We start from the raw sequence: 22,818 nt of genomic DNA on the forward strand, positions 1-22,818 counted from the left end.
TACCTTTATGATGAGCCTTACCAATGTAATAATGTTTTACCACTTAACTGAGAAGAAATCAGATGTAGTTATAGGAATAACTCTTATCATTCTCACCAACCCAAAAAGGTGGCAAGTAGAAGCTCAAGTTAAAAAAGAATCACGAAGCAATGACTTATTGATTAAAGAATGCATTCTGACAGAAAGACTCTGCCTTATCAGTGCTGTTATGCATACCTTAAAATAATGACGCTTCTTTTGAAAAACAATGAAGTACAAAATTCTGTGTATTTAGAGATGCTTACACATGCTGTATCGAAATACTATCAACAGGAAGGATGATATGCTTTCTTAGTAACTGAGCTATTAAGGTTTCAGTTTTGCAGCCTTCAGGGAATTAGAGGAATAGTTGTGATGTACTTTCTGACAGAACAAGAGTGAATATCATTGTTTGAGGTATCTGATATACATATTTTCACTCCAGGGCATGTAGTATCAGCAAATTCTTCTGCAAGTTTTTCTTACCTGCTCATGGCGAAAAAGATGGGAAGATTGAGCTAGTTTTCTTTAAAATGACAGAGGGAGAAGAAAGCAAGCTAGGTGAGCTTTACTAGATCAATATTAGTATCTACTCAGTAAGTGGTCTGTCAGCATTTTTCTCTTATGCTTGCCTTCTTTCAGCACACTAACATGATGATTATTATGTTCTACACTGAATGTTATGAGATCTGACTTTGGATGGAGACCTGATTTGCTGAATATTCTAAAGCCCATATGAGCCATATGGAACTATTTTAGCACCTTGATGAATCTGTAAATGAAACCTGACAGATTGACCCCTGCACTTGAAATATATATGGAGGTACCAATATGCTTTCCTTTCAAGACTACCAGATTAGTTCATTATAAATATTTGAGGTAATTATTATCGTTGCTGAATGCTTTGCTGTCATCCATCACAGAAAATAGAGTAGATTTATATTCATACTTTACTAAAGTAAGTTTGTGTTATTTAAGCTTTATACCATTTAGATGGGCTACTTCAAAATAGAAAATGTCTTGAAAAAAACAGATGGGTGTTTTTCCCGTTCTCCATTGGTCTGATATACCTCATACTGTATGTGATTAACTGGTAATAATTGAGAAAACAGATCATCCTTGCTTTTCATACAGATCAAAAGAATATTCAGTGTAGTGAGCAGAGATCAGAACAGAAGCATACTGTGCACGTGCATGTATCAGTTCATTTAGCTGAAGAGGAGTGTCTGAACCTAGCCAAAACACAAAATATGCTTACCCTTTCATACTCTCTTCACTGGCACTGTATGTTTGACTTAATGTACCCTGAGCATGGAATCCAAGACCTTCAGCCTCATATTTTCTTTCAGGTGAAAAGTATCTCTGTTGTGCACAGATGGTAAAACAAACTGATGTTTTGTTTATATTACTGTGTACACATCACACAGTGTCAACAGTAGCATCAATTGTAGATCAATTCTGTACAGCTTCTAGTTGTCTACTTGCCATGAGATCTACCATTTGGTCCATTACCTTTTTAATTGTAAAGGAAACTGTACAACTTATGAATACTTCACAATCTGTACATCTGGAATACAAGACATTGTCATGTAGTGGTGAGGAAGATGAACGCATTCATCTACTTCTATTATTGCCTTAAAAATAAAAGTTTTTGTAGGCAAGCAATTGCCTGTAGATGTTTGCCTTCTGAACAGGTAATAGAAGCAGGTTAGTGAACACAGCTAAGTCTTTCCTAAGAGAAGCCAGCTTCGTCACATAGTTAACAAATATTCAGTGTCCCTTCAATTTTTTTCTTTCAAAATCAATCCAAGTTACACAGCTGTAGTATCTCGCAAGCTGAGCTTTCATGTTGTGCAAAAACTGAAGGGAAAAATATTCCATGCATTGTCTCCAAGATGAATATGTTCATCTAAATAAGAAGGAATATAGAACTTGTCATACCATCTCATTTGAAGAATGCTTGCTTGCTAGCGGACAACTTTCTCCCTGAGGATCCATTTCTCCTCTGTAAACTGATTCAGCTCTCTTCTGTAACCTAATTGGTTAAGAGGAAAACACTTGATCTGATCTCATGAAAAACTTGCAAGGGAGTATGGGTACCCTAGAGATGTTTCATGAAGTTTTTGATGGTTAATTACGTAAACATCTGCTTTGTTTTTAGTCTAAAATACCACACAAATGTAAGCAAACATTTTGTACTGGTACTGTGTTGTATCTGGTCATTCATATCCTGAATTAACGTGGCTGCAATCTATTTGATACAGAGGTATGATTTAATTCTTAGCAAAATGATGGTAGCAGTGTTTTGGCTTCAGGAAAGGTTTCAGAGTAGGAGTGCCAGCCTGGAAGGAATTTTTGGGGTTCTCAGAGAAGCTGAGTTTGGGAACACTCCACCTGCTTGCAGATACTCCAGGCGTCTGAGCTTTCTGTACTCAGCATATGATTACAGAACAATTTTTTTTGTGGTAATTCCAGTAGTTGTAGAACATTTATACTTACGTGTGAATTCGAAGATTGCATCTGTCACATTCTAAAGAGAAGTGGGCATTTTTCTGGGGGATTACAGAACTTGTCTGGCTTGTATTTTCTCCTTCATTGTTCTTGGGAAGAAATGCATTTTCTTCAGGAGAATCCATAACACTGGAAAGGACTGAGCTCTGTGCAGAGTAACCCCAGGATAGCAGTTTTTAGTCAGAGTATTTCAAGTAAATGTACCAGCCTGTGTTTTCTAATCATCTCTTACTTGACATTCAGAAAAGAATGACTTGTAAAATAAGGACTGTGAAAGCATACGGAGATATTTATCTTTGATTTTTGGAGAGCTAATTAGATTTTTCCCAAGTATTTATGGTCTAGAATAAAATATTACTATATTTAGCAGCAAAAGGAATTTTCTGTAGCAGAATGTTCAGCGTTCTAACAATTCTGCAGTTCAAAAACCATGGACAAAGTAATCTTCCAGCTGTATTGTAATTATGAATTTGCTAAGCCGGAAATTGCTGTCTAACTTACAACAGTTGCTCATTTTTTAATTCTGAAATGCATGTTTTTGAAGCTGGCACTTAGATTATTCAGCACAGCTGTGTTTATACTGAAGTTTTTGTTACAGTTGATGAAAAATAAAGCTACAATTTCATGCAGAAACTTATTTTGGAAGTAACATGCTGTTCAAAAGCATCATGCTTCTACAAACGTTAGAGGAGAACATGCTATAAGCACACTGAGTTTCTTCAGTAGAATGGAATAATGCAGTCTTAAAATGATCAAACTCAGTCACCTCCCTAAGGGAATGTGATGAATGGGCAGATCCATAGGAAGTAAGCGAAGGAGCCCATCTGTGCTTGCTGTCATCAGCTTGTTCTTGGATGTCTTCAAGCAGTGTGCCAAGTCTAAATATTTCTCCTTCTACCTTTCTGAAATCAATCACAATTCACAGGAAGTGAAACTTCTGTTTCTTACTATGATAACCATATTTGGCACTGCAACAAACAGTTTACAGGGGGAAGAAAGAAATGGAGTTCACTGAGCCCCTTTTAAATGCTTGAACTAATCAAATAGATAGCCTTATTATAACAAGGATAGGTGAAGCATGAGATGAATTTTGGCCAAGTTAACTTCTAGCTTCCCCTGTGCAATATTGAGATAATTTTTGTGTCTGAAAAGTGCAAATGGATAAAGCAGTAGCGGTTGGATGCTTCAAAATATGGAAAACATACCGATGAAGTACTTAGCACTGAGCTACAAACCTTTCAGGATCAAATTCTCCAATGTTGATAGACTTGTCCTTGTAGTGCTGCAGCTGTAAGTTACGGTGCTCCTCTCTAGCAGTTAAATAATTCCTTTCCAAGGCATCAAGGTATCTTTTCAATTGATTTAATGCCTTCAACAATAAGAGAGAGTTCAATAGTAAATGGTGTTATCATTAGCAAGACATAGTAATATCTACTTATGCAATGTAAGACAGATGATATTTGTGGTGATATTAGTAAGATTTTTGCTACTGCTCTGAATTGCATCTATTATACCTATCCAGTACGCTGTGCTGCTTGGTTTAGAAGTAAAATACTAAATCATGCTTCAGACATACTACCCTACAAATCATAATTAATGATTTCTATGCCAATTTAAGGCATTTTGACAAGTACTTTGCAATTGTAATCTGTAAGAACTGAGCTGCTTCATTCTTGCTTCTTAAACTCAGTTTAAATCTGAGGTTCAGAACAAGATTATTTTTAAATGTCTGTTTGAGAAAAAACTTTAAGTGTGTTGCCAGAAAATCAGAAGTCTATTAGCCAATTCAAGTACCCTTTAGATAACTGAAAATACATTAATTTACCAGATAATCATCTTGTAAGAGGAGTGTCTCTTCGGTCATGTGTTTAGAGAAGTCTTCCACCTTCAAGAGAAAATACTAGACTTGAATATTGTTTTTTAAAAGCAAACGTGCCAAGTTACTGTAAAACTTGATAATCGGTGCAAGTAGATACTGAAACAGAGCTCTTTACTTTCATTTTTAGTTGATCTGTCTGTTCCTTTAGTATTTCGGACATCTTCTCTCCTTGTGTTATTTCAGGCAGTAAATTAGAAGCATTTAGACTGCATACTTCTACTGTACGAGTTGCTGGAAATGCAGATGCTGTTGTCCCACACGGCAATCCTATTTGATGGAAGAGAAAATGTATTAGTTGGACTTCTTGCCAAAACCTCCTACCTCAAAAGTACTGATTTACTTGAAATTAGTTATTTGCGCTTACTTGGTTCAGACAAACCACGTGTAGGCTGTGGAAGGACAGAAGTGTCTGCTGTAGAGGATTCAGGGGCTGTCCCAGTGTCTCCTGAGTAAATGGCAAATCCTGCATTCGGAAAACCTGACTGAGGAAGTATTTGTCAAAGTGAGAACCTCGGTTAGAGAAAAAGCGTACAGAATGCTCTGGACAATGAAAAGTTGAGAAATGCTTAGGACAACTTTCTAAAGTTAATGAGAAGTTTATTATAACCACATCACATAGTTTGTTTTGATTTTGGTTTGTGTAGTATCTCATTGTGTATGTACTGAAATATGCAACTCAGGGTTATGAAAATCTCTATTTTGCCAATTTGTGTTAATGGGAAGAATATTATAAAGGTGACAAAATAGTTCTGGTGATCATTCAGAGTCTTAGAAATAAGAACAACTTCAGAAGGACTACTTGAGAGGAATTTTGTAGCTGATGGTGGTATCTCAGAAGATCAATATGATCGTTGATGTCAGTGTGCTGCATTCACATCTAAATATACCATCAAGAAGAGGAAATTTTCTAATAGGGAAAAGTATTAGAACTTGTTCCATCCTGAACAGTTTATGAAGGGATAAGCCTAGGAAAGGACTTAAGCGTCTGTATAGCTCCGTGAGTGAACTCGGTGGCAGGGCATGGCATTAAGAAGCGATTATCTAATTACCAACAAATCTTAACAGGAAGTTACTACTGTAAGAGAAATCTTCAAGTTTGCTCTAAGACAAATCTTATTATAGAGCAAAACCTTCAAAAAAACCCAACCTGTCAGTGAATGCTGGCGTGAGCAGCTGAAGAGTGTTTGTGGGTCATTAATGTAAGAACAGGCATGGGGCTAAAAATATTTTAAGAACATATTCCTATTTACGTACTTTCAGTGAATTATAACATTTTCATATAACATGGGAAATAACTGCTTATAGTGAACTTCGCAATGATTTGCTAGGATGCTTTGCCATCAGAAATAGCACAGCAGAGCATCATGAACTTGGTAATGAAAGCTCCATGAGCGTTCTGCCTCACGGAACTTTGTCCGAGTGATTACTGACTGAAGTGGTACACTTGCTGATAGCTGCTGAATGCCTGCACGAACTACTCACGTTGAGTTTACCTAACACAGAATGTCTGCCTATAATAAACATCGCTCTTTACTTTTGTTTTAAGACGTTGTTTAATTCTTAAAGCATCTTAATTACCTTTCGCTGTTGAGACACTTCTGGAATGCTCGTTTCTTTCTGATATGTGACTTCAATGGAATCAAAACAGTTCTGATTTTCTAGACTGTTGTTCCTAGTTACTGGCTTATTTAGCAGTGTAGGGAAGGATGTTGTTCTCTTAATGGTGGGAACTGATTTGTTATTTTCACTCATTTTCAGTACTTGGATTTCTGAACTGACTTCATTATTGTCTTCCTGACCTCTCAGAACTTCACCATGGCCTCCTATGAGCTCATGAGATGGAAATGATTTCTTAAACACGTATTTTTGTTCTTCTGTGTTTTGAAAGATATGTGCATCTTCGTACTCATTAATCAACTGTGAATTTTCTTGTCTGCACCCGCACTTAGCATAAGTAGAGGTTTTTGAAAGAAATTTATTTTTGTTTAGCAAATTCTGATCTTTCCCTCCAGTATCCACTGCTTTGAGCCTTTCTAAGTGGTGCTCTTCAAACTTGGCTGCCTGTTGTTCATGTTCAGAAGTCTCGCGTTTGTTTGTGGTTTTGCCAGTACTGTCAGTCAGGGATGTTTCTGGTACGGTCTCGTGTTCAATCAGCTGCCATGTGCTCATTAACTCTCCCGTAGCAAAATGACGCAGAAGGACATGGGACATGTTGGATTGACAGGGAGGGTCTTTGCCGTGTGGTTGATTACCACCAGCTGGTGATGCCTGTGTGAAGGACACTTCACTTCCAGGTGCTCCAGCTGAAATTCTGAGGGTTTGTCTGGTACCTGTAGCACAGTCACGGACACGTTCAGCTTGTATGTGAATCTCAGCATTTGCTGATGCGTTTCTGTTACTTTCAGAACTGGGTAAGTTTAAAGTATCAGAAATACGTGTCGTACAAATGCAGTCATGCAATCGATCAGACTTGTCATGGTGTTCACAGGCTATTCCCCCAACTCCATCACAGGGTAAGTCATCTTGTTCAGCACCAGTTGTGTCTGTGACATAGCTTAACTCATTTGAAATGGAGCAGCTCGTTTGTGCTTCCATCCCCTCTGCTGCTCTGTGCTTCCTCACTGCCTCCATCCCACCGCTGCGGGCCGTACGCACAGCATCATTCCTCTGTTGGTTTGGGTAGGGCTTCCATTAGTGCGCGGCTCACAGTCCGCCAAGGATTACTCAGGATTAGTGTAGATGTGAATACAGTTCTGAGTAGGATCTGCTGCTTTGTGCCGCTCTGGCCGTCTCCGAGCTGTGCTGTGGCCCCGGGCTGACAGTTGTGCGCACTGAGCCGCCCGTGTGGGGCTGCGGGGACAAAGAGGGACGGCTGCCACAAGCGCTGGAGGAGGACAGCGGTGCAGTGAAGGTAACCCGTGCTTATTGTTTCACCTCGCGTGCGGCACAGACAGCCCCGGGCATCAGAGACGAGGCTGGTCCTGGAGCTGGCGCTACCGCAGCTCAGTAAGGAACGCGCTCGCAGCCCCGGCGCGCCGCCCGCCGTCCCTCGGCTTATTTCCCAGCACCGCGCCAACGGAGCGGAGTAACGCGCGGTGCGCTGAGCTGCAGCAGTGCTCCATTTCGCCCTACCTGAAGCCGTAACCTTACAGCTCCTTTTCCCGTTCCGCGCAGCGCAGCCTGCGCTCCGCTCCCGGCCCCGCGCTCCCCCTGCCGGGCTCGTCCCCCTCTCCGCGCCCCCCCCATCGGCCCGGCCCTCCGCCCGCCCGCGGCTCCCATTGGCCGCTGTGAATGATGCGGCCTTCCGCCGTGGGCGGCCTCCGCGCGTGCGCGGAAGGTGCGGAGCCGTTGGCCGCCCCGCCTCGGGGCCGAGTGGGGGCGCGCGGGGATTGGCGGGTTCGAAGCGCGGCCGCCTGGAACTGCCCGCGGCGGCGGTCGCTGTGGAAACTGTGCCGGCGGCGCGCGGGCCCTAGGCCTGTAACGGCGGCAGCAGGTGAGGCGCGCGCGGCGGGCGGCCCCCAGGGGCTTCGCGGCCCGGGGAGAAGGGAACCCGGCGCCCCTCGGCGGTCCGTACCTGTTGCCGGGCCCGGCGTCCGGCGCTGCGGGCGGGTGCGCGCCCCGTCGTCGGGCCGGGAGAGCCGCGGGTGCGTCTGCGGCCCGGTGCCGATTCCTCGGGGCCGCTGCCGCGCGTCCCCCACGTACGCGGCGGCGCCGTGCCGGAGCAGAAGCAGCGCGGCCTCCGTCGCGTCGCGTGCCCGCAGGCGGCTGCGCTGCGTCTGACGGGATGGGGCGGCGGCGCGGGGCGTACAGCGGGCGTGCGCTGAGCTGCTCGGGATCCGCAGCTGGAGGCCGGGCTGTACCGGAGCCCCGGGGCCGCGTTTCTCCGGCGTGTCGTCCGGGGGCTGCGGGTCCTCTTCGCTGCTGCGGCCCGGCTTGCGCGGGGCTAACGGGCCTTCCCGGGGCCCCTCTGTGCCTCCTGTGTTAATGCCAGTTTTGTTATCGCTGGAAACGGGACCCGAAACGTCGTCCTTACAACGTGTTCCTTACAAAGTCTTTGCATACACGTTGCTGTGACTTAGAAGTGCTCTGTCGGCCCGTGGCAGCGCTCCGCTGCGCTGCTTCCATCCGTGGTTACGTAGGCACGGGCGGTTCCAGAGCCCTGCGCAGGAATGGACTTTATGCCTTCGGTTACTGCCCGGCAGAGCTTACACAGAGCCCGCCTGAAACTTGAGCCAGCTTCACTGCGCCAGAAGACGTCTGTGTGGGGATGCTGTAAGTCTTGTCTGAGAGCTGCCTGCAGTTGTACCTTTTCAGTGCTCTTGGTGGAGAAATACAGCAGAACCTGACACTTGGAAGGTCGAGGTGTTTTTTTAACGGGTACTGGTTGATACCTCAGCATTTTCTTCACATGCCATCGCTGTCACTCGGCTGAAATTGCTGCCTGCCTTCTCCCCTCCTTTTATTTCTTTTGCTTTCTGAATTATTTAAAGACTGTGGTACACCTGAGCGTGCCGGACAGCAGCGCTGCACAGACAGGAGATGCGTTTCTTTTGGCGTATTGTGAAGGAGATCAATGCAATTCTGACAATGAATGTTGTCTTTGTCAGGGTGGAAATCTCTTCCTAATTTGATAGCGCTATTTCTGTTCTTGTGTTTTCTTGCCAACAAATGACAGCAGACTGATTTTTTAAGCCAGTGTTCTGTGGGTCCCTGTGTGCAGTATGGAGTGCAGTATGGCTTCATTCCTCTGAGTTACAAGTCGTGTTCATAAATGAGTGTTGTTTTTTCAGAAAGTTAATGAGAGCCACCAGTATTTTCACCTGTACCTGTGCTTTATTTATTAAATTCAACATGGAAGTTATTTGTACTTCCTATTCTCTGTCATTCGTGTTTTTGGTATCAGCTGCACAGTCGCTTTCGCTCTGCACGACTTTGTCAGTCGTACCCAGAGCTGTTTTTCAGTAGTCTTCATCAATAACGTATTGATGAATTAAGTTATGTTTAACAAGTACTGATCTTAGGGCCTGGTGAGAGATGGAGGTGTTACAGCTCTTACCGGTCCCTTGGAGGAGAGAACAGAAAAATATCAGATGAAGGAAGAAACTCTTTGCTTTCCTTTAGGCACTCAGTCAGAAGTCAGTTGTGCAAATGATTGCATCGAAGATGGAATATTGTGTTGTTGAAGATCACAGCGTCAGGAGTGTAAAAGACTGGAAGAACAGAAGTAGGAAAGCTGGTGAGAGGTGCTGTCTTTCCTACCATTGTCCTGCTGTTACACTGCTCAGAGTTCTGTTCTGACGTGCAGCACCTCGCAGGCTGTGTTACCAGCAGCCCCTGCCTGTGGCTGGGCAGCGTGTGGGGTTTGTGTGGTGATGTGTTACTGTGGTTGGGTACAGCTGTGGGCAATAGAGGCGAAACAGAGCCGAGCAAATTGGAGCCCGTTGTTGGAGAGATTCATGATAAACACTTTCCATCAGCTTAAGTACAACTTTTGCGCAGAGTGTTTCCCATCTGGTGTTCCTTGACAGCCTGTAGCATTCAGTGGTGTTTGAGTGACTGCCTGGTGGGCTGGGAGAGGCCTGGCGTCCAGCATTGGCACAGCGAGGATGTCCTGGCGAGCAGGAGTGAGGTTCAGATGTAAGGTCAGGTCTTGGTAGCACAGCTCTGTTTTTGCTATTCTTCAAGGTGCAGAGAAGATGTTACTCCAGCATTTTACATCAAAAGTCTCATTGCATGTAGAATTAGTTCCTTGTTCTCTGACTACTTTTACTATAAGGATATTAGTTATGTTATGCTGCAGGCACTTTGTCTTCTCTTCCTTTCGTATATTGCCATGGTGGGGGCTTGCCTTACTGCAGAGTTTAGATGGCTGACTTAGATGACCTACTTGTGGAAGTGTCCTTAGAGTTATAATGCTTACTGGTGTGTACTTGTGTCAGCTCCTTGCACGCTAGGCAGCAGGTATACAGCTGTTTCCAGATAAATATTAATTCTTTTACAAAGGGGTATTATAATGAAAGATGTTCTGTGAGAGAAGCGCTGAGAGCTCCACCTCTGCACTGCTGAACTGTGCCGCTTCTTACACTCAGGTGTCAGTGCGGTACGTGCAGTACATGTGCGTTGGCTGCTGCTCTGTGTTCCTATGCCTGCTGTAAGTATACTTGCTGGTTGTTCTGTTTGTTTCTGTCAGCAGTGCATTCTTGGCGTGTAAGTTACTGCATAGCCTGCATCATTGCAAGATCCTCTTTACAAACCTGTACTGCTGAAGAGCACCTAATAGGGCACTTCCTCACTTACTGTGGTTAATAGTTGGCTTGGAACCGTGACGGTACTCTGATGAACACAAGAGCAATGAGGAGCTGTTGTTTTTCTCTCGTGTATTGCGTTGTTGTGCTCAGTGCCTGGTATTTCTTTCTGCTCTTAACGAGTGATCCTGTTAAAAGGAATGCATTTGTTTTTCAGTCTGATTGCTGAGTGAAAATAAGGTGTTTGGTGTGAGTGGAGATAATACATTCTGTCTAGAAATGTGAACGTTCCTTAATTACAGGGTTTTGGTATGATGTGGTTTTCTCTCACTGCAAAGCGTCTCTGCAGTTTTTATCTGTGGCTTGGGTGCTTCACAGGGAAGCAAAATAAAATAACACTTAAGAATGTAGGTGAGCTTCCTTCTGACTCAGAGTGCTTCTGGGTTCAGTTATGGGTGTTGTTGGTGCTGTTGTTTTTCATGACCTGGAAGAAATAACGTGGGTCATTGAGAGTCGTCTTGGTTGTTTTTTGTTGTTGTTTGTTCTTGTTTTTGACAGATGGATCGTGAGCAACATTGAAAATAATGCTAGGTAGTGCTTGCTTGTTAAAGAGATGTTTGCACGGCCCTTTAACGATAAAGAGAAAAAAAGAACCAAAAGGAAACATGGGGCTGAAAAGGCTTGCAGTATTGCAGATCTTGAGCATTAAAGCTGCATTAGGACAGTAAATTAAGCATCTCCACTGTTAGCGTGTTTGTCATAATGCAGCACTGTGTTGGCAGTTACATAATGGATGTTGGACTCTGCTCTGGAGCTGTGTCCATGCTTTCATTTTCAGCTGAGGGTGCAGTGTGATCCTCACCTGGCTGTGAGCAGACTTGCTCTCAGATATGCTCGCTACTTGTTTTTCGTTTGGTTGGTTTTTAGCATCTTGAGAGTTAGGAGAATCTTTTTTAAGCTTATTAAAAAATAAAATTGTGCACCAGTATAATTAATTATTATTTCATCTTGTATAGTAGTTGTAGATTTTTATGCAATATTTGTTATTAATTTTTCCTACCGTTATTTAATGCTTTCAGTAAAGCTGTTTTCCAGTCCTACCATGGGCTGTCCTGGCTCTCGGCTGTCCCTGGGGTTTTCTCCCCCTGCAGCCATGCTGGGTTCAGTGGACAAAACCCCTTTTTCTCCTTTTCAGTAAATGTAGCACCAGGAACAGGCTGGGGGCAGAAGCCAAGAATGGAGTCAGTTGGATCACTCAGCATGAAGGTACTCGTGAGCGTCACAGCTCCCACTGTTTTTTGTTTACTGCTTGCCAAACTGCTTTTGTCACCTGTATGGAAGGACTGCTGGTGATACTGAAGTAATTAAGTCTTGGGCATTAATTGGCTAACAGGAGGGATGAAATAATTTTATAGATCAAGGAGTCAAGGTTCCAAGCTTCCCTACTGTAATCCTGTTCTTTCGATTCATACAAGGTGGTTAGCCATGGGTCAGACAGTTCTAGCAATGAAACACCTCTCTTAGCATTCTTTTGGTTCTCTTTCTGACGAGGAGTGGATGATTTCCTATGCAAAAAATAGCTTTGGGAACAGGGGAGGAAGCTTTGTGTGCTGCCTTCTGTTAGCGTGCTGTAAGTGAGATCCTACGCTTGTGCCGAGCGCGTTGGTAGGGTTCCTGTTTTGTTGAGCGGGGGTCACGTGTGGCCCAAAGCTGATACAGTACCCTTTTTCCACCCACTTTGGAACTTCCTGCAATGTTCAGCGATGTGACTTAGTTTCATGTGGTCTGATATTTGTCAGTCAGCATGGCAGATAGATCTGGGGTGGAGGAGGAAGCATCTGGATCAAGCACATCAGATACAGGCATTAATGTATTTACTTACAGCTTGTCTGGTGACTCTGATAGCATAGGCTGGGTCTTCCCCATGCACTGTGTAACAACGAGCTGTGCAGAATCTGCTCTATCAGGCACACTCCTGGGCAGAGACCCACGTAGTTGCAAACCCCCACTGGTCCTGCTCTGCCCTCCGCGTGCAGTCCACCCATGTCTCACAGGGCTGCGCTCGGTGGTATGCCGGAACGCTGCTTGTGTTGGGTGCTTCTAGGCCAGTCCTTCAGCTGGAGCCCTGAGGTTCATTCTGAGGGTATCTGCGCCACGTGTAAAGCCATCTGGAGGGAAGGTGGTATTTCAGAGTTGGAACTGCTCCGCATCTACTGTTGACCGTGAATAAAGCCTCAAAGTCACTTTGTCAGTAGAAGGGGTTTCTGTGTGGTGCCAGCTATCAGCTGTTGCACTGCTGTGAGACGCGGTGCGGGGTGGAGCACGTCGGTGTGGTTCCAGCAGTCACCCCTCTGTGCTTGTGTGGGCTTTGTTCACCTGCACGTCCCCTCGTGGCTCAGCACTTGTGTTGTGTCATGCCAAGGCCTGGAGAAAACAGCTGCTTCCCAACACGTCACACTGCTATGGTAAGGATTGTTCAGAGGGGGATGGTTATTACTGCACAAATACTACTGGCTGTGCTGTTTTCCATGCAAATACAGGGTTAAATTTGGAGTAGAATTAATTAAATTTGGGGAGGCTTATTTTAGGCTTCTTTGTTAATTTATTTAGGCTTCTTTGTTAATTTAAAATATCCCTGGACATGACTAAAATTGTGGTTTGTCTGCTTCCAGTTGTGGTTCAGTACCTCTAGACTCACTGTTGGTGCTTATATGTGGATTTACACTTTCAAGGTCTGGAGTCAAACTAACCTCTGTATTTCAGTAACAGAACCAATGCTGTATTTTTTTTTTCCTTGGTGTGTTTCTTGGTATACAAAGCTCTGCTTTGTTTTCAGGTAATCCATTGCAGGATTCTTTTCCTGTTCTTTCACTTCTGCTGTCGCCGCTCCCTGAAAGGAAATTCAGACTTAGTTCAACATTGGAAAATTTGCCGTAGTGTTGAAACAACCACTGTGTGTAGCTAATTTTTGTAAGGAAAGAGAATGCGTGTGGTTGGTCTGCCTCCATTTTACTTTCAGTGTGTCAATTCTGACTCTCTCAGCTTTTGATGACGTCCTTTGGCAGATGCTTCTGTAGCTCTGTGCAAAATGGCAGATGGGCAGAGCAGAGCAGGCCTTGGTTTGTTGCCTCCTTAAGGCAGGGCAGGACACGCGGGGCTGGGTGTGTTCCAGTAGGCAGCCCCCAGTGACTGGTCAGCCTGTGGCTGCTGATGAGCGCAGAAATGATTCTTGATCATCATCTGACAGTCTTCAAAAAGGAAATATGGTCAAGGGGGATGGTGAGATGAGGGAAGGAGCCAAGGATGCTGCTGGAATCTTCTGATTTAAGGAGGTAGTGTCTGCAAGAGTGTTCATGGATATCGACCTCCTTAATTTTTAATTAATCACTCAGATTAATGTGCCTTTAGTTGGACACGGGGCAGCTCGGTGCGCCCACACCAGCCGCCTAAGGCCAGCCGTGTGCCATGCAGTCAGCAGGAGGGGGCACAGGGCTTCCAGCAGCAGGGAGGTGGCACCCACTGGAGCTGGCATACAAGATACATGTGGAGCCCAGTTAAATGAAGTTGTTGGCACGTGATGTGAAGCATATTAGTAACTTCTAGTTCCCTTGTGCTGAGCACCAGGCCTGCTCTGGGGCGATGAGTGCAGGCAGGGCGACATGCAGCCGGCTGCCTGTGGGAGTTGCTGGCTGGAGCTTTGTGCAAACCTGTGCGGAGCAAATACCCGTCATGTGCTCTTCCCACTGCGTGGGCTGCAATGGTATTTAAAAATGTATGTATCACGCTTTCTAATTGCTAAAGTATACCCACACCCACTTGTTGATGCCAAGTAAGTCTGGTGCTGAGCATGGGAGGGCAACAAAGTAGTTGTTTGACTGGAAGAACACTGTGAATGGTCTGTTTGACAGATGCTGTCAGAGAGGAGGGTGGTGAGAAGCATGAATATTCATACCTGGTAATTGATGAAGCTAATGAGAAGGCATTGCCTTTCTTGACAATTAAAAATATAGAGATGGGTGAGTTCTGGTGACAACTTTAAGTCTGAGCTCTGTTCTTGTTTTGTGACATCTCTGCAAGCTCTTGATGAAATATGCATTTGTGAATTATACAACTGTATGTTTACTTGCAAAGGAATGTAATATTAGTGCTAAGCAATAAGTACGTCAACTGCTCTACTAAAAATATACTGAAAAGTGGGTAAACTTCTGAATAGTTTCTTTCTGGTAAATTGTTTTCCCTGCCAGCCTAAACAGGTCTAACTTCTGAGCACTGGCTGCTGCAGTCCCTTTGAAGCAGAGTTTGGAGCTTATATGGCAATGCTGCGGCACTTTGGAATGTGTAACCATGTAAAAAAATAAGAAGGTGAAACAAAAATATCCCTTTCGTTTTGGGGGAGGAAGGGAAAGGGAGTAGAGCTTAAACCTCTGCTGGCTTCTGTGCTCCCGGTGTTCAAAGGGGTGGTATGCAGAATGGGCCTCTCCAGGTGGGATCCTGTCAGCCAGTCCTGGCAGCTGTTCACATGTAAAGCAGTTGGGATTAGTTTTATGTTACACCTTTTATTCTGTAGCTTTCATCCTTTATGCTTTTTGCATGGAACTTCATGAGGCCAGAAAATACTAACAAGGATGAATTACTTGAATTTTCCAACAGCGAAGAGCATTGTTTTTTGTTAAACCTTCTTGCTTTCTTGCTTGCCTACAGGAATTGCTGTGTATATATGAATGTTTTGGCTCTGGCTTTACGTTCTTGACTGACATTTCCTGCTTGGTGGGAGCAGTGTTATGCTTTTACATCAGCTGCAAATGATTGTGAGTTATTAACGGGATGTTATGAGACTTCAAGCCAAGCGTCTTGTGTTCCCTTTGCAGGAACGCAGCTGAATGGAGCTGAAAGGGCCACAGATGAAAGAACTTGAACGCGTTTCTGACAGTTTAAGATGTGTCTGACAGTGACTTGCTTACCTTAGTAACAAAGAAGAGTATTTCAACAGCAGCTTAGGATACCTGTGTGCCAACTTAGTAACTGGAATGGTGTTCTGACAACAGTTCTCCGTAGCAAACTACTCGCCTTGCTACAGAACAGTAGCGTTTTCTCTACTGATAATGCAGCTCAATGGAGGAAAGTAATGTTTTGATAAGCATGCGAGAAGACCAGTCTTTTCATGTGCGATACAGGTAAGATGATGAATTTTAGTTTGGATGAATAAGTACTGTTAATGTTAGAAAACTAACTGTGTTTTGCAGTACTTTGGTGTCTCTTTTACTACTGAGATAGACAGTGAAAGCTGAATCACTGCTTCTTTGCTTTCCTTCATTTCTAAAGTTTGAAAATTCACTGTTGTTATATAGTAGGTTAGTTTGGATGATTCTGGAACTGTGTGCGGCTGCGGAACAGTTTTTGGGTTGCCTCTGCAAACTATGGAGCTTTGTCTGCTAATGTTCTCTATACTTGCCCTATTATTGCTGCTGTGATGGGCACTGTCATCCAGAGTGCTGCTTTCCTTACCTAGAATAGATTTGAGTGAGTGATTAAAAACTGCTTTGATACTTTGAACTAAAAATTCCTGTAATTGCAAGTCAAGAGGATATGCCATTTCACTTCTGAATGCTTTTATCCTTTCTCTTCTGGAATCCCCTTTATAGATGTGAGATGAAATGTTAGCATTCCAGACTCCCCCTAATGAATTTGAACAACAGAAATGTTGTGCGGTGCACTGTAATTGAGCAGCTGCTGCTGGGAAGGGTAAATCTTGCAGCTCATTCAACAGGAAGGGACACTGGAACAGTAGAATGATTGTTTGAAAACAAACGAAAAGTGTGGTTCTTGTGTGTTGCCCTGCCCTCTCCCTCAGTCAGCCTTTCTTTGGAAGCATTTTCCTCACTAACAGAAACACAGCACCACCCTTGTTTGTAAGGTAGGTCATGCTGTGGCTTAAAATTAATTCACATGAACGTGAAAGTACTTGTAGTATCCACTCAGAACAGCTTTCTGACAGTGTTAGGTTGGTTGTCTTCCATTTCACAGAAGTACAGTATTAGTTCCGGTTAGCGATGCACTCAGCAGGAGGAACTTATTCATGGTCAATATGGAAAAAAATGGTAAATAAATTTTATTTTCAACTCTTCTCTCTTTCTTTGCTATAATCTGTATACATTGGCTTTGATAGCGGAAATCTCTAATGTTTGAGCTTGGTATTTCTGCTGTGTTGGTCGCTTCTTGGCTGCATCTAGCTGATGCCCTAGGTCGTTCCCAGACAACTGCAGAAGATCCTTGCTCTCTAACAAAAGCTGAGGCTGTTCAGGTTACTGTTATGACACTAAATGAGCAAAGAGAGCCATGGCCAATTGCCTCGTTTAAACTGACAAGCCAGAAATAACTTTGCCAAATTTGGTGAGCATGGGTAGAGCAAAATGTCTTACAGCCTTATTCTGTATTTCTGTACAAGCTTATGATACTGATTAACAAAAAAAAGGATTTGTGCCTTATTAAATCTTTCTTTAAGAACTGTAATCTGAAGAACACTTGAAAATGATGGAGATGTAATCCTTGTTTGTTTGTTTTTTTTCATATATTAAACTTCTCTAAAATTCAGACAAACTTTCCCCCTGGCATTCTGTTGGAACTGGCTGTACAAGGAGACTGCTGGCCTGCTCCTAAGGCAGAGCTTTACTGTGGGTCTGTTCCTTACTGTGCAAGCCACTGCTTTCTCCCCACAGCAGTTGAGAGGCATGCGGTAAACCGGCTTTAGCAGCTGCAAAAGTCTTACGCTGGTGGAGAAAAAACTGTTCTAATGTCGGCTGGTGACTTAAAATAAAATGCTGATGTTAATGACTGCGACTAATAAGTAAGGGATCTATAGAGTAAATATTTGTAGAACTAATTTCTCTCGGCCTCCTAAGTTCGTGCACTGAAACCTGACAGCACTTGTGACAGTGTGACTAAACACAGTGTTCCAGTGGCCATGTAGTTCAGTTGTTTGGACTGGTCCATGTGATGCGCTTCTACGTTATGCATGGAAACCAGGAGTAAGGTAGGACTGAGGAGCAGTCTGCCATCTGTAGTATAGGACTGAACACTCTGCCATCTGTAGTATAGGACTCTGAGGCATTAGTGATTTTTTTTCTCTCTGAATTTAAGAGAGGTAATAGGTGTTTTTGGTTTTGTGTCGTTGTGTGGATCGATGTGTTTCACAGCACAGTTACAAGGCAGCACCCCACCAAATGGCAGGAGTTTTCAGAAATCCTCTAAGTAGGAATTGAATGGAGTAAAATTAAATGAGCAGTGTTAAAAGACTAATAGAATCAGTGTAAACTTGTTTTCTTCTTCTTGCCTTATTTCTTAACAGTTTTCCATTCTTTATTTTAAGATGCAAACAGATAAAGGATGGAAGAGTCCAAAGGGGAGAAGAGCGGGGAGGCCTGGACTGAGGGATATGCTTAGAGGTTGTATTCTTATAAGGGTCAGGTTTCAAAAGAGAATATGAAGGTCAGAGAAGACCAAAAACCAAACCAAACCAAAGCATAATGGAGCCAGGGAAGATGAAGAGCTTGGAGGCAGAGATAAGGATGAGGTAGTTTTACAAATGAGGAATTATTCAGGAGATGCCAGCCTTTCAGAGAGCAGGTGGAGGCAACTGTAAGCAGAATAATGGAGTGTTTCCACAGTCATGTCTGGAAGAAAGCTATCCTGTTTATCAGGAACAGTGTTTCATTAGGAGTACCCAGATGAATGGGCCTTATTTTCCTGTCTCTGTGAATTCAGTGAATCTTTTGTTTAGCTGTTCTGTGTTGAATAAATAAGTAATTTGATTCAGCCCTTGGAACAGAGAAAGTAATTTCATATTCTGCTTCTAACTATTTAATGACTTCCTAAAACATTGATAACCTGGCTCTGTCTGGTCTGCTGGCATGCTGTTTAACCATTAGCGGTTAGAACAGTCTCTGAGAACACGAGGTGATGGGTTTTTGACAGTAGCACAGTTATATACGTCTTCTAAAAATGTGTGATTTTTCAGAGCAGTCTCCCAAAGTCTGTAAAAAAATACATATTCATATATACACATTTTCTGGGCCCATTTTTGTACTTTATGGATAAACTTAGAAACCCTTTTGCTCCAAAGTGGTAAAATAACTTAATGATTCCATAGCTTTTCAGTAGTGTGAATAAAAGCAACTGTAGTAAATCACTTTTTTTTTTCTTTCATCTGTTCTTATTTTTTTGTAGTGTATTTAGACTTTGAAAATGTGGAAGGCCAGTAAGTATGGATCCATGTAGTTTCAATTTGTTGTACAGATTCCAACTAGCTGTTGAAGCAACCTTTCTGGAGGTGTGCTCAAGTAGTATTAAAGGTTGACTTCTTTTTTACCCAAACAGTTTTTAATTCTCGTTCTCATTTACTTCCTGTAATTCTGGTTGAATTGAAATAGCTGATACTCATCAGCTTTAGCTTTCTGTATGGAGAAGAAAACACAACACGAAAACCGAAAACAAACCACATCTTTCATATGTATAAGCGGTACTAAATCAGGATTGCAAAGTCATAACATTGTTTCAAGTTCCTTGACAAAAGGGTAATGCTGCCTTGGCATCTGGCAGTCTTTGGAATAATGTGAAATTACTTGAGTGCAGAGAATATCAGAAAAATTCCTGGTCCAGCATTCTCAAATGGCAAATAAAACCATGATTTTTTTAATGGTCTAAGTAAATTTATACACCTGGAGTCTGGTGTAGCATGTTGACTTTTTTTGCCATATAGGCATTTTACTGAAAGCTCTACTGCAATCCTTTCAAGCTAAAAATGAGAGGAAATGAACACGGTTGTATAATGTTCTAAAGCTTCGCACTGAGGAGCACCATATTTTCCAGCCATCACTTTAATTAGGCATGTCAGTTAACATGAGGTGCCCGGAGAGAACCTCTTTGGATAGGATTAAGATTACCCAATGATGTGTTTTAAATCTTAAACCTTCAGTTGCTGATGGTGTAACATGCTGTGCTTAATCATTTCTGCCTTTTTCTGTCTTACGTTCAACACCTGCACAATGTAATAAAAAACAAGCTGTGTGCTCTAGCAATAGGAGTGCTTCAGCTTCTCTGAGGAGCTTCCAAACTTACCATCATTACATGTGTTATGGATTTCCAACCTGAGAAGCTGTACCTGGGAAGAACTTCACGCTTCAGTTACCATTTGCTATTTGCATCATTACTGACTACCGAGCAGACGGTATTTTTAACTGCAAAAGTTAAATATGTCAGTCATCTCACTGTGCTTAAGTTGTGGAATGTCAAAGACCAGCAGGTATGGTACTATTTTGCATTAGAAGCTTATTTTACTTACGATCCAGATCCTTCTGGTTCTCTTGGAAAGTCAGTAGGTTTGCCACGAATGCTTTCTTCTTACTCAGGTTTCTGTAGAATGTTGTATAAAACTATTTCTTTTCTGATTTGCAAAAAGAAATGTAAGAATTGCAGGTACACTGAGTATTTTGTTGCTGTGTCTTGTAGAAACAGCTGTCTTGTAGTGCTGCTGCTAAAACAGCTGTTGGAAAAGCAAACATTTGTAACTGTTACTGATTTTTGCATACGAAAAAAGCAGGCATATGTTGTGAGCTAGATTTCTAGAATATTTATTCTTACAACCAGGTAGATATTATTATTTGATATTATTTGATAACAAAGATATATTAAATTATGCAAAACATTCTGTTTTGGACTGCAGTGCCAAACAGCCAAAGCACAGTCCATCTAGAAGAAAAACTTACAACAATACACAAATTGGCAAAGTTATGTCCAATGTTTTTTGGCATATTAGCGCAGACTTTTTGAACTACTAGAGAATGTCTCTTAATAATTTTCCTCTCAAAAAAATCTAGCAGTAGAATGGTGGTATTTTTGTAAGCTGACCCTAAAGCTGTCCTCCTCCCGAACTCCCTCATATCTCAGAATTGCTAAGTAGAAAATTTACATGTGTGGTTGTTAACACTTCATGAAATTTTAGCTTTTTACCTTTTGTATGCCTGATTTCACAATAGTTGAAATGCATATGAATATTTTTTGGCAGCCACTGTTCTCAGAGCTCCTTTATTTTTTGTTCAAAATGTAATCCACAGATTCACTGATATCTTCTTCACTGCTTGCAGCATTTTATACCTGCATGATTATGTAGTTATTTGCTCATAATAATCCAACGTATTCCAGTGCCTTCGGGACTTACAGCTTTTCACTAAAGTAACAGGAATTGACATACATTTTGTTAGTTAAGTCTATTTTTTTCCATAACACTGAGAATTTTCGTAACAGTGACACTACAGGAAATAAAGTACGAATTAGTAGTGAATTACGTAGGAAAGACCTATAGGAGAAGTAGTCATGGCCTTTGATACACAAGAACATTTGGACTTTTAAGATGTTTTTTTTTTTTAGTAATACATTTTGTACGTAACTACATTAGCTTCCTGTAAGTAAAATTGACTTTTCTGGGGATGGAGAGTTGGAAGGGAGAAAGCCATTGCTGTTAGCCTGCTGTAAATACTACCACATCCATTTGCATCTGAGTTTCACCATTAGTGTTCAATTCTTTGATTACTCAGCATCCATAAGCCCATGAGTAAAAAGCTAAGATTATGTAATTACATTTGTCAAAATCAGTATTTGGTAGTAGTCACTTGAGTTTTAGCTCATGGTACTGAAATTATCTAGATGGTGAATACTCAGTGTTTTAGGATCCTCCAGATGCTGTATATGGACAAAGCAGTGTTTGGATTTCCTCCTCAAGACATAAAAATACAAATAGTTGAAGCTTTTTTGTGCCACTGCTATGTTTGCCTATCATAACTCAATTGCCAAGTTGTGCTTCAGCCTTAGCTTCTGTAATGGTAGAGAATCATGGTTGTTGTTTGTACTGCTGACTTCCTGTCCTAAGCAAATGGAGATCACCCTCTGAGTAAAATGCACTTTTTCAGAACTCGGGATAATTGGACAAAGTATTGCATACAGAGTGACAGGTATCTCTTTTTACTTAACCTGTGCAGGATGGAGGCTTCTTGCCTGGAGCTGGCTTTGGAAGGTGAGCGCCTCTGTAAAGCAGGAGATTGCCGAGCTGGTGTGTCTTTCTTTGAAGCAGCTGTTCAGGTTGGAACTGAAGACTTGAAAACACTCAGTGCTATTTACAGCCAGCTAGGCAATGCCTATTTCTACTTGCATGAATATGCAAAGGCCTTGGAATACCATCACCATGATTTAACTCTTGCAAGGTAATCTTGTGTCTTCAACCCTGTTCTCCATTTCATCCTATTCTTGTAGAGGTGAGCAGCTGGCTGTTGGTCTGCCTACCAAAACCTGCAGCTAATACTAGATAATGCATGGATGTGGTGACAGGAGAGGGCCGGGGGCCTGGTAGGTAACTTGACTGCCCTTTAACCTGGGAGCTAATGCTCATCCTAGCACCGTAATCCTAGTACTAACTGAGGCCTTACTAGGTTTGTGGACAATTAAGAAGCTTCTTTAAATCCAACCTTTCTTTACCCTTCTCTGTTCCTAAAACTCAAATCTTTCTAGCTCTCTTGTTTAAAAGATGTTCATGTTTCAGTGTGTAAAACTCACAATACAATACATTGAACTGTACAGCTGTGTATTTTATACACTATTTATGATCTTATTTTTAATTATTTAGTATAGATCCAGTAAAAGACACACACGCTAATGTAGGACTTAAGCACAATATGAGCAAAAATCTTTTTTTCCCAACCCCTTTACTTGCTTAAATGTGGTAACTGCGAAGGTGCCTACATTCAGTAAGGATCCTTGTGGGAACCTGCTGCTTTCTTGTGTTATTCCCCAGATAGCAGAGGCAGAGTGGCTCAGTGATGATCTTTTGCCTTAATCTCATTCAGAACCTAGAAGTGTAGGTTTTCTTCTGAGCTTTCTGGGAGACCAGCACGTCTACTGTATAATAAAAGGATGATAGTCAAGGAAGACTAAGAAACAGTTAAAACTTGCTGTTATCCTGGGACTGCCTTTTTGTATAATCATTAAGAAACAAAATTAAATGTTACTGCAATGATAGACTGAACCATATTTATGTGAATGCCTTTTAGATAAAAATGAATGGAATATATATATATATGCTTACATTTTCTTTCCATATATTCTTCATTTGGTTTTGAA

The 22,818-nt window shown here is 42.4% G+C and overlaps 2 protein-coding genes across 21 annotated transcripts in view; one reads left to right on the forward strand and one right to left on the reverse strand.

Moving 5' to 3' along the window:
• Window positions 1-8,591, reverse strand: part of AKNAD1 (AKNA domain containing 1) — a 34,860-nt gene extending 26,269 nt beyond the window's left edge. For 3 of the 5 annotated variants that reach the window (XM_040704814.2, XM_015290355.4, XM_015290356.4), the window contains exons 1-10: window positions 7,983-8,591; window positions 5,987-7,258; window positions 4,773-4,890; window positions 4,524-4,675; window positions 4,355-4,414; window positions 3,765-3,898; window positions 3,296-3,431; window positions 2,518-2,675; window positions 1,960-2,053; window positions 1,277-1,380 (exon numbers count right to left, since the gene is read on the reverse strand). In XM_040704814.2, coding sequence (XP_040560748.1) covers window positions 1,277-1,380; window positions 1,960-2,053; window positions 2,518-2,675; window positions 3,296-3,431; window positions 3,765-3,898; window positions 4,355-4,414; window positions 4,524-4,675; window positions 4,773-4,890; window positions 5,987-7,039 — 2,009 coding nt within the window. In that variant the 5' untranslated portion in view covers window positions 7,040-7,258; window positions 7,983-8,591. Of the gene's footprint in view, window positions 1-1,276; window positions 1,381-1,959; window positions 2,054-2,517; window positions 2,676-3,295; window positions 3,432-3,764; window positions 3,899-4,354; window positions 4,415-4,523; window positions 4,891-5,986; window positions 7,293-7,982 lie in introns of all 5 variants that reach the window. The other 2 variants (XM_046944596.1, XM_046944597.1) reach the window with 2 other exon arrangements.
• The window catches only part of GPSM2 (G protein signaling modulator 2), a 39,090-nt gene that overhangs the window by 6,329 nt on the left and 9,943 nt on the right, over window positions 1-22,818 (forward strand). For 4 of the 16 annotated variants that reach the window (XM_046944600.1, XM_046944601.1, XM_046944602.1 and 1 more), the window contains 2 exons: window positions 15,522-15,827; window positions 21,684-21,905. In XM_046944600.1, coding sequence (XP_046800556.1) covers window positions 15,766-15,827; window positions 21,684-21,905 — 284 coding nt within the window. In that variant the 5' untranslated portion in view covers window positions 15,522-15,765. Of the gene's footprint in view, window positions 1-7,813; window positions 7,902-8,186; window positions 8,786-10,495; window positions 10,560-11,848; window positions 11,920-14,897; window positions 15,016-15,521; window positions 15,828-18,196; window positions 19,952-20,190; window positions 21,906-22,818 lie in introns of those variants that run through there. The other 12 variants (XM_046944599.1, XM_046944605.1, XM_046944598.1 and 9 more) reach the window with 12 other exon arrangements.

The sequence above is a fragment of the Gallus gallus genome, chromosome 8 (assembly GCF_016699485.2).
Source record: "Gallus gallus isolate bGalGal1 chromosome 8, bGalGal1.mat.broiler.GRCg7b, whole genome shotgun sequence".
In the NCBI taxonomy this organism is placed as follows: Eukaryota; Metazoa; Chordata; class Aves; order Galliformes; family Phasianidae; genus Gallus; species Gallus gallus.